The sequence below is a fragment of the Fulmarus glacialis genome, unplaced genomic scaffold (assembly GCF_000690835.1).
Source record: "Fulmarus glacialis isolate BGI_N327 unplaced genomic scaffold, ASM69083v1 scaffold239, whole genome shotgun sequence".
Lineage (NCBI taxonomy): Eukaryota > Metazoa > Chordata > Aves > Procellariiformes > Procellariidae > Fulmarus > Fulmarus glacialis.
Window position 1 is genome coordinate 9,331 of NW_009233617.1, and position 18,696 is coordinate 28,026.

The 18,696-nt window shown below is 46.1% G+C and overlaps 1 protein-coding gene across 1 annotated transcript; it reads left to right on the top strand.

Annotated features, from left to right (window-relative positions):
• The first annotated feature begins 828 nt into the window (after positions 1–828).
• Positions 829–18,267, top strand: GMIP (GEM interacting protein). The gene is made up of 21 exons (XM_009585359.1): positions 829–850; positions 7,045–7,138; positions 7,228–7,303; positions 8,172–8,235; positions 9,134–9,259; positions 9,538–9,602; positions 10,035–10,145; positions 10,378–10,458; positions 11,127–11,315; positions 11,434–11,571; positions 12,012–12,202; positions 12,775–12,896; positions 13,145–13,231; positions 13,357–13,455; positions 13,537–13,676; positions 13,985–14,173; positions 14,255–14,392; positions 14,502–14,698; positions 15,278–15,572; positions 17,139–17,252; positions 17,773–18,267. Exons 1-21 carry the CDS (start codon positions 829–831, stop codon positions 18,265–18,267), a joined length of 3,033 nt encoding a protein of 1,010 aa, XP_009583654.1.
• Positions 18,268–18,696: the final 429 nt, after the last annotated feature.

Here is an 18,696-nt window from a genome sequence, read left to right on the forward strand (position 1 = left end):
CCAGTAAATCAATTGCTTGGAGTGTATTGTACAGCACGAGGGGTAGTCGGATTTAAAGCCTGACACCCCAGCCCACCATCTGGAGAATGCTCCCAGGCTGAAAAACATCTTGACGCAAGCGATAGCGTTTTCCCTAGCTCATCAAAAACTTACAAAATCAGTGCTTGTTTTCATTTAAGAAACAAACCCTCAAAAGTTTAGATTTCGGTTTTGCTGAGCAAAAGTCGAGAAGGGCTGTGATCTCCGAGAAGGCTCCGTTACACCTACGCACCGGCGAAGGGAGCAGAGGAACGGTGGCTCAGGCAAGGACCAGTGCTGGCCCATCCCTGCCCGAGCTGCTCATCCTTTCCTTTCTTCTGTCCCCTCTTTTAACCTGACAGCCCTTTCCCCTCCCCGCTGGCAGTTTCTCAGTGGTTTGTTCAGTGTATTTGGGTGTTTCTTAGGAAAAAAAAAACTCTCCAGGTGGAAAAACTGGGGCTGCTGCGATAGCTGCAAGCACTGAAGCCAGGAGGACTCAGAAACGGTCCCTTCTTTGCTATTTACCAAGACATATCTGAGTTATGCAAATTGCATGATCAAACAAATGTACGCTGCACACTGTTTCCTTACACGGAAGCGTGTCTGCAGGAAGCAGATTTGGCTACAGCAGCCACACTCACCGACCCGCACTTCTGCCAGTTATTTCAGGCAGGTCTTCTTCACATGCAGCTATCATGGGCCTCTGGATAATTTCTTCGCGTCTGATCTGACCAGGAATTTGTGTTTTACTTAATTCAGCTGTAATTTGGGATTCTGCTGCTTTCAGACCAAAACACTGAAGATTCAGCCATGGGAGACCCAGAACCAAGTGGTATGTGATAGCATTTGAAACAACCTTTTATACTGTTTGTAATGTAAGCTTTTGGGGCATGATGTGACATATGATGCAGATCAGCCTGTGAGCCACATAGGAAATATGGGTGCTAGCAAACAGCTCTAAGTTCCTCTAACTGGGGTTTCCATGAAAATCCCCCCCAACTGTTCAGTTCTCTAAGTCTTTCTCTGACAGATGAAATTATTTGATGCATTTGCACCGGACATTGATTTATGTAAGAGGAAAGGGTGCAAACCCCTTTTTCAGGAGGCAAAAGGTGCAGCATTTTCTCCTAAGAGATTGGAAGTACATAATGCTGGTACTTGCATACCACCAACTCAAGTCCCTCTGATAAAAATTTGCTGTAAGTCCTTGTTCTCAAAGATGACAACCTTAATTATGAACATAATCAGTGTGAATCGGAGTAACACTTACCGATCAAGCATCTAAGAGGTCTCTGTACCACCTGAGAGCACAAATCCCTCCTGCCAGAGCCCCGTCTTCAACAGGGGCCAGTCCCCGGCGCTTCAGAGAGGTGAAAAAAAATTTCACTGTCTCTGTAATCAAGGAAACACAGCAAGCAACATTAGTCCTTTCCCTGCTGTCACATTCAAATGCATCATTATCCTTGTAGCTAGAAAACTCTTTATTTCAGCTTGCCTTTCAGCAGCGGTCATGTCTTTGTCACGAAAATCGAAAAACTATTAGCAGAATTTCTATAGCTCATGATCATACATGAGGAGAGTTAAAGGATGTCTCAGTGTCTTTGATAAACGGAATAAGCTGAGCTTGTTTGGAAACTGTGAGAATAGTTTTCTCCCCACTCTTGCCCTACAGAGCGCTTTTGTGTCTTCAGCAATGTCTGCACAACCCCTTGTCAGAACTGACAGACACTAACATCTAACGCGCTCATCATCAAGCACTGCGTGCGGAGGCACAAGCAGAGCCTGTTTCTGCTCGATGTTCCCCTTTTGTGCGTACCCAGAGCTTGCAGAGGTCCTCTTTCCGCAGCACTGCGTGTTAGGCAACTACCCATTGTGCCCATCTCTGCTTTTCAGGGCAGAGACTTCCAGCCTGGCAATATGACATCTGCACCTAATTTGTGGACGTTCAGCTATATGCTACAGTGGAAGCATAACTGTTTCTGAGGCCACTTAAGGCTCCGTAATAAATAGCTGCCTTACTTCTTGGCCTACAACCTTGGTCTCATCAAGCACTTTACCAGGAGAGATGATGATACAAGTCTGATCATTTAATAAACCCACCAAAAAAGCAGGAATCTGTTTCTGAGCTCCCTCTAGAAACAACCCCATATGTTGATTCAAGATGTATTTTTAGGTTTGTCAGTGAAACAGTTTTTAATACGCGACCAAGAATGCCACCCAGAATGTGACATGACTGTAAAAGTCAAATGCCCTTGAGAAATCCAAGTGTGCCGTATCCACAGAGTGCCTTTTATCAACAAAATCTCATCTGTTAAGGAGGTTTGACAGCTCTTTTGCAAAACCAAAATGACTGGCATAAATGATTTTGTTCAGTCTTATTTTTAGCCAGTAAGTGTCCTAGATTCAGCCTTCTGTTGCTAATTGGGAGGTCCTTTTACTGCTTTCCAGTACTGGAAGCATCTGCTGTGCTTCACTGCCAGGCTAAATTCTTCTTACCATCACTAACATTTCCTTATTCTTAATATTGAAGAAACAAGCAGCCAGAAATTTAACGTAGTTGTACTTTTCTTACTTAATTGCTTAATAAACCTTGCTTTTTAAGTACTGCAGGGGGCTGCCATCTATCAAGACAAGACTGTTTTACTAATATTTTCCTCTAAAGCTGGCAACCACCTTATTTTTCTTTTGCAAACTAATGCACCAGCACTCAGTTTCTGCTGCCAGACATCTGAGGAACATTTGCAGCGTGCACACCACCTTTTTCAATGAATTGATGTATTAAGTGGAAATTCTCCTTTCCCCATGCCTGACATGTTTCATTAATCCCCTCATTAATACATACTGCTATTTAAGACGTCTGACCTTGCTAGTATTTCCTGCCAGTTGTGGGTGATCGCACTGTTTGATAGAGGTTCCAACCTCCTCAAAAATTAGCCGATTTGTAAATTCAGTTTTTGCCAGGGCCTTTGTTCCACTGAAATAGGAAAAGATGATGAGAAATCAGAGTGACAGATGGGAAGTGGTCTTGGTTTTGCAAAACTGTTACCAAGGAACTTGGATTATTTATTATTTTGTTCCAAAACTCTTATTCCTCAGATAGACAGAGATGCTGATCTAGGCAGCCGGAGCAGCGTCCTTCGCTGCTAGCCATAACCGTAGTCTCACTGAGGGATATTTTGGTTAAAGAGGGAAGATTTCACACAGGAGTGGCAGATGACAATTTGAGAGTTTTCAGACTTATTTGGCCTAATTTGATTTGAACCGTTGTGGCTTAGCAAGCAGGGGATTTTACACAGATGCTGCTAAGAAGCATGAGTCCTTTTATGCAGAAACGGGAGATTTGCCCCGGTGGAAAAATTCAGATGTTGTGTTGCAAAGTGCAAGACTGAGCACAGAGAAGAGGAAGGTGCTACCAGGAACAGGCTTGTAATACCGAGGCAACGGTGGCACGCTGAATTAGGGTTTTAGACATTTACCTCATTTCACGGTAACGGCGGCTGAAAGGGAAGTGATGCTTCTGCTGATCGGCAGAACAAGAGCTTCTCCTGCTAAAAATATCCTCAACGCTCTGCACACCCCCCACTGTGGGAGCTTGCTCTCCCCGTAACGACGGCAAAAGACAGAAGGTAGACGATGCAGATGAGAACAGTCTTGTCCATCCAAGGATGGGGCAGAACTTCGCACGACAGCTGGCGAGCATTAGCCATGCAGAGATGCTTTCCTTCAGGATGAAGGTCTAGTGCCAATGCTGAAAGAGGTTTCTGCTGGAATTGGCTAGGATAAGAAGAATAAGGATACCCTGTCCCTCAAGAAACATGGTTTTTAATCTCCAGAAGAGTTAGTTTCTAGATCAGCCTTCCAGTTGTCATTGGGGTGTCCAGTAAGACAACTGGTTTTAAATTGAAGCGTCCATTTGTAAATAAGGCTGCAGAGTCGTAGTGAATGGACAAAGGACTGAGCCAGCGTCTCTTCCAGGCCTGGGGTCCCACATCCCAGCACTGCAGCAGATGCTCTGCTACCTAATCCTCACTGGACAAGGCAAAGGGCTTTCATCAGGATTAGAAAGATGAATTATGGATATTTATGGGAGCCCCTGCAAGCCTGCCAGGCACAAGGGTTCCATTTTCCTTTCAGTACAGGAAAACGTATACAGATGTTTATGTATTTAGCAAGTGGGCAATCAGGAGTGCACGGTTCATCAGGAAGGGACATCTTGAAGGTGTCCAACAGATGGCTGGCTGAGGTCAGCTGTGACGATGAAGAGCAATACATTCGAGGCAATTCATTTCCTTGATGAGATATGTATGAGGCACGTGAATCGTTTGGCCCAGACCTGCACACGCCAAAAAGCCATTCGAAAGATTTCAAATAGATGGGACAAATTGGTGCTGCTCCTGAATGACAAAGGGGCTGCGTATGGGGAAGCACATGTTTAAACTTGTGAGAATGCAGCTAACAATGTCAGCTGCAGCAAAGGCTAGGGGAACTTTTTATGTTCAATTTTTCCACCTTCCTGCTTTTCTAGTATTACATATAATATTATCTTACTGAGATGAAGCAAAAGACCTGTGAGAACCCGAGGTTCTTGCTTATCTTACGGCACTTCACAATAGCGGCTTTCAAAAGCAGAATGTTTCATTTTGCCCATCACCAGCGCTGCTCAAGTTGAGTCACTTCTTCCTGTTATACAATCCTCTGCGAGTGGTAAACAAGAGAAATTAAAGATGTCCGTCTGCTCAAAGTAACAAGAGTAGTTAGGATTCAAATTAAATTAGCATGCCTTGGATTTGTTACGTCTTGGATTGTGAACAATTTGTGTCTCTTGCAGAATAACCAGAATGAGACGTTTGGTAAACTGCCTGTTGATTTATCATGATTAAGCAGGACAGGGGCTGGGTACAGTTTGCAGTTCTCTCTTAGCATCGTTGGTGCTTTTAAATCCCTTCCCCAGGTCCCCCAGGCGTGGCAGGCCATTCTGAGCGATTCCTTGCAGTTCCTTCAGACCTCAGTGGTTTATGGTAAAAAACCAAGTGTGTCTCCACACGTTTTCAGTGTCTCATTCCACTTCGGAGTAAAACGTTCAGAAAACTTTTAAAGAACAAGGCCAGCATAACTCTTAATTATTTGCTCAGCAAAGGCAAGTAAGCTAGGAGCGTTCCCAGCTCATTTCTTGATGCAGAAGAGAACGCAGCATCTGGCCCATGCTGCTCAGCGCTGATTGCGAGTGGCAGTGTGGCTTTGGTGTCCCACCCAGGCCTTCTTCACAGTAATTTCTATTTTTAAGCTGATGATAGGTTGATGTTCACAACTTGGACACTGTAACTATACAATTGTCAGAGAGCGCTCTCGTTTGACACCAAACGAGGAGCTTTGTGGAAGAAAATCCCTAATACTTCCCTGTCTTTCTTTTAATTGTATGTTCTCTCTGCAAATCCTTTCTTTGCGTTGTCTGATGTCTTCATAGAGTAAAAAAAGATACGTATGCATATGTACATGCTCACAGTCTTCCTTTTTACCAGTATAGAGACGCCAGTCTTGTGCTGTTCTGCACCATTTTGACTGGAAGGGTGGAAGATGATCGGGATCATACTGCTCCTCCAGCAGGTGCCCAGTAGCCGGGTCTTCCCCCTGTGCGCTGGGAGTTTTCCGGAGTCATCGGCCTCTCCCAGAGGCAACGTGGCTCTGCAGGTCTGGGGTCAGCAACGATGCGATGCTGTTCACATAGCCTGCCACCTCGCTTAACGGCGGGCCAGCTCCTAATCAAAACCTGACTTGAAAACCTCGATTTTGAAAACCTGGATTTTTCAGGACTAAGACAAGGCCCAGGAGTAGCTACAACTAAATGAGACACAAACTGACTTTTCTACCAAGCATCATTTGAGCGACATTTGCAAGTACTTGCTGCTCACTGTCAAAAACTCAACTATCAGTGAAGCAACTCTAGATTTAGGTCAACCACATCCTGTTTCCTGGAATGTCAAAAGGACAAAGAAGAGTGAAGTTTTCTTTTGTTTTTACCAATTGTGCCCAGTTTAATATTTTAAAACTTTATTCCTTTTTTTTTTTTTTTGTTTTTGCAGCAACTTTCAGCCTGAGTCAATTTTAGTTTCAGCCCTCAGTGACAAACACATGACAGAGTGGAAAGCGAGATTAACAGCGTCGCTCACCCCATGTAAAATGCATGTGCTCCCCTCCACCCTGCTACACGTGCCACTGCGGGCAGAATATGTTCAGACCTTACAGGGATGCGTGGCAGGAGCGTATTGCCCCTCAAGCGGGGACAAGCCTATTTTATATTTTGCATGCCCAATAATTCGTACCCGCTGGGGGACTGAATGAGATGCAGGATTTTGTAACGTAGATTATCACCATAAATAAGCACATATAATATTGAGAAATGGTCCCTGCACATAAAACATTGCGACACACACACAAGTGATGTGCAAGGAACGGGCAACTTCTGCAACGCAGCCCAGCCCGCACACCACCGGACTGCAGGAACGCCTGCTGCTTCCTATGCACGTGGTTCTGCCGACACACGTTGTGCAGCGTGCGCGCGGGTTTGGTCAAGGTGCAGGGCATGCCGCTGCATCCGTCAGGTCTGCCAGCACCAAGCTAAGGACAGTGGCATGACTTCAGCTCAGAGTGGCTACGATAAAGGCCTCCGTGCGGTTTTCACAGCTGATCTTGGGTCTGATTGCAAGCCCTAAAATCAGCTTAGATATCTCCCCTGGACACCCACAGACTCGTTTTCTGGGGGTTCTGCCCAAAGAACCTTGATGAATTTACCATTACCAATTTTCTTTTGATGAATTTACCATCATCCATTTTCTTTTGAATCCCATCTCACCCTCGGCCTCACCTTGCTGTGCTTTGCCAGACCATCGCAGTTTGTCACTTCCCTGTGAATCCGCGCAGGACAGCAGGGCTCAGTCACGCTCCCCTGCACCTCTAGAAACCGTCCTGTCTACCTCCGCGAGCTTTGGGTCAGGCGCTTCAGTGAAATGATTTCTTCTCCAACTCCAGGTCTGGACAATCAAGAGAGGACACCTGAAAACAGGAAGCGGTACAGTGAGATATTCCGGAGCCTGGATGCCATAGAAATCTCAATTGGAAATGCGTATGTAGAGAAGTGAGGCTGAACTAGTTTTCTGGGTCTTTGCAACCTCAGTTTATTTAATTGCCTTTTTTTTTTTTTTCATTATACAGGACGGTTGATATGTTCATTGGTGATGCTGACAGCACTGACGACACAGACCTGACCACAGAAAGAGAGGTCGTTCCGGTAGGCAAAGAATGAGATCCATTTTATTAAAGAAATTATTGATGTCCATTGCCAAAGTGCATGATTCTATGTTATTAAATTCTATGTTATTAAAATTGTTTTTTGAGTGATCAACTGAAAAAAAAAAATAGTTACAGCTCCTTCTTGAATAGACAGAAAAGAACTGTACAACATTGGTTATAACAGTGATGGAGGTGGTAACAGAGCAGATAATATTTAGTGGGAACATTCAGGTATTTACTGTTTGGATGTATATTTTTCTGAAAAACAAGATGTCAAATTGCTGGTTTAAGTTCTGCATGCTAAGAAAAAGATCAAACAAGACAGCAAACCCAAAATACATTTGAAAGTCATGCATCAAAAATCTCTAAAATTTTGGCCTTAAGAAACAGAAGTCCTTCAAAATAGAACTTAGTGGTTTTTGCTTGCTTTGGGCAGTATGGGACTTTTGGGGATAATCAGCCTCATTTCATGCTTTTCTGTATAAACAAAGGGGCTAGGAACTTAATTTTTCTCTGACAGCGACTGTTCTTATGTAATCATATTATCCCGTGAGCTAAACTTAAAAATAAAAATCAAATATCTTGTGATTTATAGTAAAATAAGAGCTGCCAGTATTCAGTCTTGCAGCCCTTTTCCAGCCTTAATCTCTGCCTTCGTGATGCGTTTCCTCCGTGTTTCTGTTTGTGGTAGACTTTTATACCATGCTACCTTCCCTCGTCAAATCTCAGGCTACTGTTTTAACTGCACTGGGTTGCTTAGCTAAGCAGAAGCAGCACTCTAGCTGGCCTTTTTGAAAAATCCTCCAGATTTCTGAATACTCATTTTCCTTCACCGTTTTCCTCTTTTTTTCTTTCCCCCCCCATAGCTGAGTGAAAGTTTCTGCAAGAGCAAAACCAGTTCAGAGAAGCAAGCGCAGGCAGACCTAACAGGTAACATTGCTAATTAAAAATCAAAGAGGTGACATGAGAACACTTAGTCAATCACCTGGCAACGGTCCTGGCAGCCTCCTAACGACACGGATGAATTATGCCGGTGTCTCTGCTGGCATCAGTCTCAGGCTGAGCTTGGGCTGACAGCCAGCAAGGATGCGGATTCCTGTTTGAGCTCAGTAGTCCCGCTGCTTCCTCCAGCACATAGATCTTCCCCTGTTCATCCATTAACATCTCGTTAAGGAGCTTCTCACGAGGTCTAGATTTCTAAATACTGAGACATCAATTCCCAAAGGTCTGACGGTTTTAAGCACTGTAAGGATCTACCCACAGTGAAACTTGGGATACTCTGAAGCACTTTGTTGTCCACTTGGGAGGGTTCTCAGCAGCTCTATACTTGTCACTGGCATCATAAAATACAACATAAAATTGTTTTTTCTTCATATACAGTGTCCCTATGAAGCAAAAAAAAAAATTTCTAAGTTGCTTTCTCACAGATTTCAGCTTGAAATGTGTTTAGATTTGCTCACTGCAATGTGATGAATCTGTATTAGGTTCCACCAAGGAACAAGAATCCTTCCTGCAACTCCCCAGTAACCCATTAGGTCCTTCGCTTTCGGATTTCAAAACAAATTAAATAAAAATATTTAATTAAAGGTGGAGGGCAGAGGAATATACGTGTCTAAATTACCTGGAACTTGTGTGGTTCCACGGGCAGGACTGCATGGGGTGACCGTGAAGTAGACCATAATGACATTGTTCAGTGAAAGACCTTTTTTTATGGCTGTTATCCGAGTATTTCGCAGCACCAACTCTTGAGACTCCAATTTTGCCACTCCTGGGGGAGCCCCTGCCCATCAGCCAGAGCCGTTCTGAACCTGGATTTATTCTGTTGCAGTTCAGGAGGCAGACGAAATGCTGATAAAATGTGAAGGTGGCATCGACGCAGCCCTCGAATATGCCAAAATGTGGTGTAAATACGTCAAAGAGCTTCTCAGCTGGATTGAAAAACGTCTGAGCTACGGTGAGTCTGTGCACAGAATCAGCTGGGCGTCCGTATGCTTTTCTATAGCTTTTTTTTTTTAAATCATAGCCAAGAACACACAGTTGTAAGCAAAAGCATACCAGTGAGAAACTGGACAACCACCAACCCCTTTAACTGCTTTTGCCTGAAGATAAAGACATGGAGTCAGAATTTCTTCTTCCCTGAATGATCCTAATTGACTGGAATGACCTCTGGCTTTGACAAACCCACCTCTGCGACCGTGAATCTGGTGTCTAATCCACTCTGCCCTTTTACAGAGACAGAGTTTGCCAAAGGGATGGTGAAGATAGCAGAATCGGGACGAAATGCCATCTTCCAACAGGTAATGGTCCTTGCGATGTTCCTGCTTCACTGCTCCTGCCTTCGGAGGAGGAGCAAACGTGAGGCTGCCTGCACACATGAACTGCTTGTAGAGTCCGGCTTAAGCAAATACGCCTCCAAAAACCTTCCTAACACTCTCAGTATTGGAACAGTTCCTTTTTTCTTCTATGGGCTTGTAACACAGAGTGACTGTTTGGAAAATTAGATAGAAGGATGAACTGGCAAGGAGTCAGAACAATACTGCCCAGCATAAAAGCTCTTCTGTTTCCAGCATCCCGCTGTGTTGTCTGAAATACCCTCCCCATCATTTAACCAGTGTAGACATTCTCGCTTTTCTGTAATAGATCTTGGTCATAGTTACCAAAAGCTCTTAAATTTAGGAAAGCTGCAGTGATTATCCATCATTTTATATTTGCTTTTTTGGTTTCTGCAGCACAACATGCCTCTTCGGGCACTCTATGCAATGGTGCTGGAACATGACATAAAGGTTGGAAATTCAGCTAGTGAGACTGCAGGATTGCTCCAGCAGAAGGAATTCTACCAGGTACTGCATTTCTGCGTGGGCTAGCCAACTTTGCTGAACGATTAGACAGGACCATCACAGAGACCTAACAGAAGTGATTTATCCTGGTCTGAGGGAAGGAGATGCGCACCAATTTTAAGGGAAAAAGAGGCATCTTGCAAGGCTTGCTTTCTAATGTCCTGCCCCCATCTGTCAGATACTTTTTCCTGCCTCATGAGGAACTGTCGCCATCCTAACTATTATTCCTCTGCAGCCTCTATCAGCCAAGAAGAATGAAATTGAGAAATGGAGGAAAGAATTCAAAGATCAGTGGACAAAGGAGCAAAAGAGAATGGTAAGAGCCTGATAGATGGGCCTGACCTTTATGGCAGTCACAGCTCAAAACACTGAAGACAAATGTTTATGAACAAGCAGTAACTAAATAAAGTAATACGCATCCTGCTATTGAATAAAAGTACCTTTTTAAAGAGTACAAGGGGTGAGTGCTAGCGGCATACTGCCTGTGCTACCTGCTAGATCCCATCACCTCCTGCCCACCGCAGAGGCTAGCAGAGTGAGGACGCAGTTTGGGTTTGCACACGCTGGCACAAGGCTGTCTTCAGCAGAGAGGGATCCCCTGCAAAGGCAGGCTCTGTGCCTGCGACCCCCCTGCCAAAACCCAGCTGCACCCACGCTGCTAGCACTTCACCATCAGCACTTTTCTCCAGGGTTTCCTGCTGGGGAGGAAGATGCTCCTGGGCACCTTGCAGGACATGATCCAGGACAGCCGGGTCTCATTCAGCTGTAGAGGAAACCCAGGGGCTCCCTTGGAGCCCCTGAACTCTGGGAGGAGAGGGAGGGAGGGAGCGTACTGATGTCCATTGTAACAATAATAGCCATTTGAACAATAATAGCCATTTGAACCAAGAGACAGGCGCTTTCCTTATAAGCAGAGTACTGCTGTGACTTGTTCCTCCCACTGCCTCGCTGGGCTTCCTAAACCTGTTCCTTTTCCTATTCGAGAATGAATCCTTGTCCTCCCTGCGCAAGTCCCGCCTTCAATACATTCAGCGCTGCGAGGAGCTGGAGAAAGCAAAGCACTTGAGTGCCAAGGCGGAGGACGAATACCAGAGCACGGCCATCACCAACCCTGGCAGCACCAACAAGCAGCTGGAGAAGCGACGTCGTTCTTGCGAGGAGGCACAAGCCAAGGTGATGACTTCAGCTCAGGCTGCTGGTATTCCCAGCCACCCCAGGCGCCGCGTTACGGCATCTTCCCACCCATCCTGGTGACTTTCTCCTCCTTTGCTCCATTTCTGATCGCGCACAGGTTCAGGAAACAGAAGCTTTGTACAAGATGTGCATCAGCGATGCCAACTTTCGACGACAAGAACTGGAGAAAGTACGAGCACGGATTGTCTCCCATATTCGGAAGCTCATTTACCAAGGGGATGAGGTGCTGACGTGGGTATGTGTAGTCTTATAATTTCTCCTCTAATCCTCGTTTCAGGGCTAAGACCTCTAGGCTCTTCACCATTTCACTGTTGAACCACCCTATAACTGACCATTCTCAAGCAGTTGAAATTAGGGGAGTGCTCTGGACATTGCTTTGCTACCAACCTGCTACCAAAAAAAATCTCAGATATATAATCACATTTTCAACTACTACTGCTTTGAGGACACAGATATCATAGAAGAAGTCTAGGGGGAAAAAATCCTAGAACAAGAAACAGTGACAAATTTTTTATCCAACCTGTTAAGTAGAACTATCAATAAGCAGAAGTGCAGGTAACTGAGTTTGGGTAACAAAAAACTGAAGACTGCTGAATGACTGCACGATCCAAGGGAGGAAAAAGCACCTGGGCTTTGACTAGCAATGGGTTTTTTTTGTTTTCTTTCCCCCATAAGGTCACTTTAAGGATGTTCAAGCAGCGGCAGACTCAGTCAGAACAGATTCCAGTGGGATACCAGTACCTGTCCGAGGTCTGCAAGCCATACAAAGCAGGCGAGAAATACCTGGAATTCATTCAGGCTCTGCAGAAGAAAGACATTCATATGGAAGTGTTTGAATTCGAGCCACTCGCTTCTGGAGGGCAGAGGTAAAAAAAAAAGTGGAAAACTTATATCCTAGCTGAAAGGTCAAAAATATATAGTGCACAGAACAAAAAAATGTTTAAAACACATTTATAAAGTCATTAGCAAAGCTGCAGCATTGTGATTGCTAATTACAGAAAAGCCCACAGCCTCAGATGTTAGGATCTTTTCTCCCTGCGGAGCTCTGCTAACGAAGAACAGATCTCTAGAGATGTGCTTGGTTCCTTCTGCTGAGCACAGGACCAACACCAGTAAGAGCAGGGCAGCAGTTTTGTACCACGTCCCTTCAGTTATTTCTATCATTTGCCAAAGATTTGGATCGCTCTTTTCTCACGTGGGTGCTGTTTGATTTCTAAATTTTGCCTGCGGATAGAAAAGGTGAAATGATATTGAACAAATTTGTTTTGTTTTCCTAGTTTTGTGCAAGTGTTTATTATAGTCTCCTTGAAAACTCATTTCACACCTGTAAGCTGCCTGAAACAAGATGCTTTGTCTCAGGCACCCGTAAGGCACCTCTGTGATGCAATATTGTCCGTTATTCTTCACTGCTGGAAAATTGTTTGCAACCCCTCCTCAGGTCCCCTCCCAGCAGCAAAAAGAAGATGGCATTGCATTACACCGGACCCTCTTCCGCAGCAAAGGATGCGAGCACTCCAGAAGATACATCCAGAAAGCAGTTCTCCACAAACGGTGAACAGAGTAGGTTGAATTTAATAAAGACGACCCAATTTTCTCTCGAGTCACTGTAGTTTAATTTACATTAGTAGCCAATGAGGTGGGAGAGGTTCTCAAATTCTTAGGGCAGTGCTTAAGGCTTTGGTCAGACTGGGAGAAAATATTGACAAGTATTTATGGATTTTCTTGGGAGTTTGGTTTGGACTTCAACCCCGTGCTGAAGTATCCCAAAAGCGCTCGGGATGGTCTGTCACTGTATCCACCTCCCGCAGGTGCAAACAAATCCCTCTGCAGTGACACAGAAAGCCTCGGTGGGAGCTGTGAATCCCGATCCCTGGACTCTCCCAATTCTAGCCCAGGTGAGAGCCACAGAAATTCTTGCCTAATATTGCCCAAAAGCCTAAAGTGGGAATAAAGTCTACACTGACCCACTTTGCGCATCATGAGGACGAGAACAGCTGTTTCTATTTTCTCTCTTCTCAAGGAAACTCTAATAGGAAATTGTTGAAAGCCCCATCCACCGGCACCATGTCCTCCTCAGATGATTTTGAAGAGAGAGATTCCTTGCAAACTTTTGAAAATGGTGAGCCACACATTTGACTCACGAGGTGGAAACCGTGCTTATGTATCGGTTCCTCTTCATGCTTTAATGCTGTTTCCGCAGAAAACGGTACATCCCAGCAGCAGTTTAAGAACATCCTCCTCTCCAGCGCAGCACAGACCCACCGGCTCCGGAAACTGCGGGGACCATCCAAGTGCAGGGAATGCGACACCTTTATGGTCAGCGGCTTCGAGTGCGAGGAGGTGAGGGCTAGAAGATGGCATTACAGATGCCTTGCATGGGAGACTGGGGCGACCATCGTCTCGCTGAAGGTCTGCAAGGAATAAGGGGCCCCCTCTGCAAAGTTCTGTGCTTTTTCTTCCTCCGCGTTACACAAGGCATGTTTTTCTGTCCTTGATTAAGCCACCAGCTGCCACTTGCCTGAAACAACCCTCTTGGGGTTGGTGGGACTTTGGTGGTTGAGGGAACAGGAGAAGTCCTCCAAGTTCAGCCACTGCTGCAGTGCTGGACCACAACCAGACCGTAACTCGGGGCGGTTCTGCCATTTCAGTGCTGCCTGGCCTGCCACAAGAAGTGTCTCGAGAATCTGCTCATCACCTGCGGCCACAAGAAGTTGCCCAACCGAGTACCTCTTTTTGGCATTGACTTCACGCAGGTTCCTCGAGATTTCCCAGAAGAAGTTCCCTTCATAGTGGTGAAATGCACCTCTGAAATTGAAGCTCGTGCCCTCGGGGTGCAGGTGAGTAGTCAGTTATTCTTGCTTCAGTCTTCTCTGCTCTGCATCCAAAACTCCTGACCTCTCCCCCTCTTAACCATGCAGGGGATCTATCGGATAAGTGGTTCCAAAGCCCGGGTGGAAAAGCTGTGCCAGGCATTCGAGAACGGACGGAGCCTGGTGGAGCTCTCCGAGCACTCCCCCCACGACATCACTGGGGTCCTGAAGCATTTCCTGAAGGAAGTGGGTACCAAATCTCCACCGGGAGGGCAGATCTCAGCCGACCGCATTCCTCGGTGCCAGACCAACAGGATGAAGTAACATGCTGTTTTCCTCCCCTCTTTTGCTGCAGCTTTCGGCACCGGTGCTGCTGTCCCAGCTCTATAACGATCTCATTGCCCTTGCCAAAGATTTCCAAAAACCTGGGGAGGAAAAGTTGGACTGTGCAGGCTTCCCTTCCGATCCCATCCAGAGCATGAAGGACTTGCTGAGCAAATTGCCTGGAAGCAACTACAACACTCTGCGGCACCTTATCGCACACTTGTACAGGTGAGGAGCGTGCTGGTTGTCATGCTGGTTAGTGTCAGGTCCGACCACAGGAGATCCCTGTTGAGACCTCGCTGCCAGAGGAGCGGCTAGCTCAGCACCACATGGGTATGAGAAAAGCGTCTGGGCTTCCTTGACCTGGGAGAGGGCTCATCTAGAGCTGAGCAGGCAGTCGTGAGGAGGGTAAAAAAATTAATTCATGGAAAGGACCATCTCGCAGCAATTAGGGGACGGTCTTAATGACCGAGAAGGACCAGAAGGTCCTCACTGGTAATGCTTCATAGTTAAAGTGCAGAGCAAGAGGTCAAGGAATAAGATGAATCAAGCCCCTTTCACCCAGCTCTGAACGCAGGTCACAAGAAACAGCCACTCTCATCAGGGCTGCACCATCCAGACAGATCCAGGCAACTTCTGAGATTTTTTTCCGGAGTTTCCCTGCACAGACCAGAGCTCTGCTCCCCGTAAAAGATGGGGTTTCACTCTCTACTAGGAAACGGGGGTTTTGGTGCATTCCATCTGTGTACTCAGTGCATTCGGGTTGAGAGCTGGGAAGCCCCTAACAGTCCTGTTTCCCTTCCCCAGGGTGGCAGAGAAATACGAAGAGAACAAGATGTCCCCAAACAACCTGGGCATAGTATTTGGGCCAACTCTGATCCGGCCAGGCTCAGGGAGCGATGTCTCAATGTCATGCCTTGTTGACTCTGGGTATCAAGCCCAGATTGTGGAGTTTCTCATTCAGAACTACGAAAGGGTGTTTGGGATGGATGACCTGCCTTCATCCTTATCCCTTGGATGTGAAAATCCTTCGCAAGAAGCATCGACAGAAAAGGACGAAGGACCTCAGAGGCCAAACACAATCCAGAATATAACTCTAGAGGTAGAGCTCCCAGACACTGAGCTGGGCTTACTGACCCTGCTGTAGAGACAGGAGGGTGGACTAGCAATTAAAGAGAACTTTTTTCACGGATAACAAAACCGTTTGCTATCAGAGGGTTATTCAAGAGGAAGGAGCAGAGAGTCTGTTGCACGTGGAGTAGGAGAACCAGGAGAAAAATTATAAGCTACAGATCACTCAGCAGCTTCTCAGACCACTCTGGACGGTGGTTTTGCTCCATGTTTTAGATTCCAGTCATTCTGAAAAATTGTGGGGGTCTCCATACTAAATTGCTTAGGACACTGCTGTTTCTCTCTGTAAACAGCTCTACAACTTTGGAAGCAGCTATGTGCACTTAAGACCCAGCACATTCCCTGGTACAGCCCTACAGGGCTCTGCTGCATCCCTGAGCAGTGGCCACGGACCCTGTTTCCCCCCCCCCAACTACTATTGAGTGTTCTGCGTTCTTCCCAAGCTCCACGGCTCTTTCCTCACAATATTTCACAACCTATTTCACAGCACTTTAAAAACACAAATGGGCATAGCATGCCTAAGCTGGGACGTGGTGGTTTTTTTCCTTTTCACAGCTGGTTTGATGAGCAAGAAAGAGGAAATGACTTTCCTAAACTTAAGCCAAAGGGAGTGGGATCCAGGTTCGGGGACTATCTGCCTCCTGCTTTTGAGTCATGGGTGCTTACGTACAAGACAGTGTGTCTGCAGTGACAATATCCATGTCTGACATGCAGTAATGCTGCCTTCTCTACAGGTCCAGCTCACTGAGGAAGCAGAAATTAGAGTAACTATGATTACAGTTGAAATAAAATCACCAAGGTAGACACAATTCACTTCTTGTGGGCAGAAATCCTTCACAGGATTAATAAACCTTCACAGAAAGCACTTTGAGATACACACAACTATTGCCTTTGGCTATTTTCAAAGCCATTTTTACCTGCTTCTGCAGCGTGACTGAATTCCCCAGAAGGTGTCACAAACCTTTAAAAAGGGGAGTTGCTTCTAAGGGCACTCTCATTTTGCCATTAATAAAACCGACCTCTGGAGCCCCTGCCCAGGTGACCTGCTCCTTGTGCAACTCACACTGGTTCCATACCAACTACGACTCCCAGGCACTCCCGTGTCCTTCACTCATCCTCCCATTTGCATTCGACCATAATTACTGCGCTACAGTTAATGGCTCGGTTTCTGATGTTTCCCCTTTTTGTTCCAAAACGGGCTACTTCAGTGTTCCGCGGGACACATGAATTGGTCTCAGCACACTGCTGCTCGGCAGAAAGCAGCAGCTGCTTTCTGGGGCGAATTTTGTGGCAGTTGCGGCACAGATGCTGGAGTTGGCAGGTCTTGAACCATAATTTTCTCACATGGCCCTGCCCTGTGACCTACTGCAAGCTCCCTCCCCGTTCCCCCAAGCGTTACAGATAATCTAAGAGAAATCAAGGCATTTTCAGCTCAAGTGGTTGCCTCCTCTAACAGCATTTGGGGTGAGGTGGGAATTGGCAGTACCTTCATGTCAAATAAGAGTCCTGTATAAACACTCATGGCTTTTTCCAACAGAATTTCTCCTCCAAGCATGGTTTAAATGTGGACTGTGTGTCTGATAACTCGTCTTCCAGGGAAGCCATCAATGAGCTGACTCTGGAGGGAACCCACAGTCCCTTAAGCGCGGATGCCCTAGGTAAATGAAGTGGTGATTGTAATGCTGTTATAGGTCGTTTTGTATCGCGTTTTCACACCTCCTGCCTGTCTGCCTCTACGTGACACAGCAGAGAAAGCATAGCTGGGCCCTCTTCAGCATCGCTGCTCAGTCTTTGTGCAGATAACCTACTGCAGAGCAACCGCCACGTAGCTCACGTGAAATCACAAGCACATTTTTTGCTCTTCTCAGGAAGGGCTTTTCCCTGCTGCTGCCTCAGCTCTCAAGCCCACAGTCACCTCTGCCAGCTCTCCTGGCTTTAATGCATCGAGGACAGCTTTAAGAATATAAACCCGATTCATATACCTCTTTCAAATGCATACCTTGCCATTGCTCCTCATTAATGAAGCTGCTAGAGGGAGGTGTTTTAGCCTGTTAACGCAGGAGGGATTTCGGTGTCCTTTCTAACAGCAAAAGAAGTAATCAGCCAAAATTGTTTGTCCTAGTAACCGTGTCTCACTGTTCTAAGATAACTGTCTAATTTTTTGTTCAGAGATGAATACAAGTATTGGCTCTGAGCTGGAGGACCTGGAGGACTCTGTGCAGGAAAAGACAGACAGTGATTCGGACACGGTCCTAGGGACCCAGCCCAGATGCCATTTCAGCCGACAGCCTGTCAAATACATTCGAACACAGGCAAAAACGAAACCAGTCATTCCTAAATCTTCCAATCTGCCCTTGAGGACTACCACACTAGCCAACGTGGCAACCGAGTCTGATGCAGAAGGCAACCCTACCGACAGCAGCTCCACGACAAAGGACGTCCTGGAGGAGAGCACGAGGAGCAGGAACAGCCCGACTGACACAAGCACACTCAAGCAGCGCTCAGGAGGGAGACAGCAGCTCAAACATTTTGAGATCACACAGGAAACCGCCAGGATTGTCTCAAAGTTCAAAGTCGATAACACTTCTGCATCCTGTGAGCCTTCTCTGGAGAGCACAGGATCTACTGAGAAAGCACAGGACCTCAACCCAGGGACATACCTATAGAAAAACCTCTAAGCGTAACAGATAATAGCAATGGAAAGGGAGAGAGGACTGAAATCCTGAGCAGCGATGGGGTGAGAAGAACATCCTATTTGTATTTACCATGCAGGCTGGAGAAAAGGCACCTGCTGTGAACTACCTGGCAGGCTTTCAGCTAGCCCAGGATTTGCTTTTTATTTGTTAACTAACCCACAGGATGGGTAAGAAGCAAGCCCAATGGCTCGCGCTCTGGAACACGCCCTGTTTAGCATGAAGGACAATGCAAGAAGTAGAGGAAACACAGATCGCCTGGCTAGAAAGATGCAGCCAGGAAGGAGGCAACTGAAATGTAGGACATTGAACAGAAAATGTTCCCAAATGGTCATTTTCTGGCAGCTGCAACAAGTACTGATTTTTGTCATTTTTATTTCACAGCATTTTTGAGTGTAACTC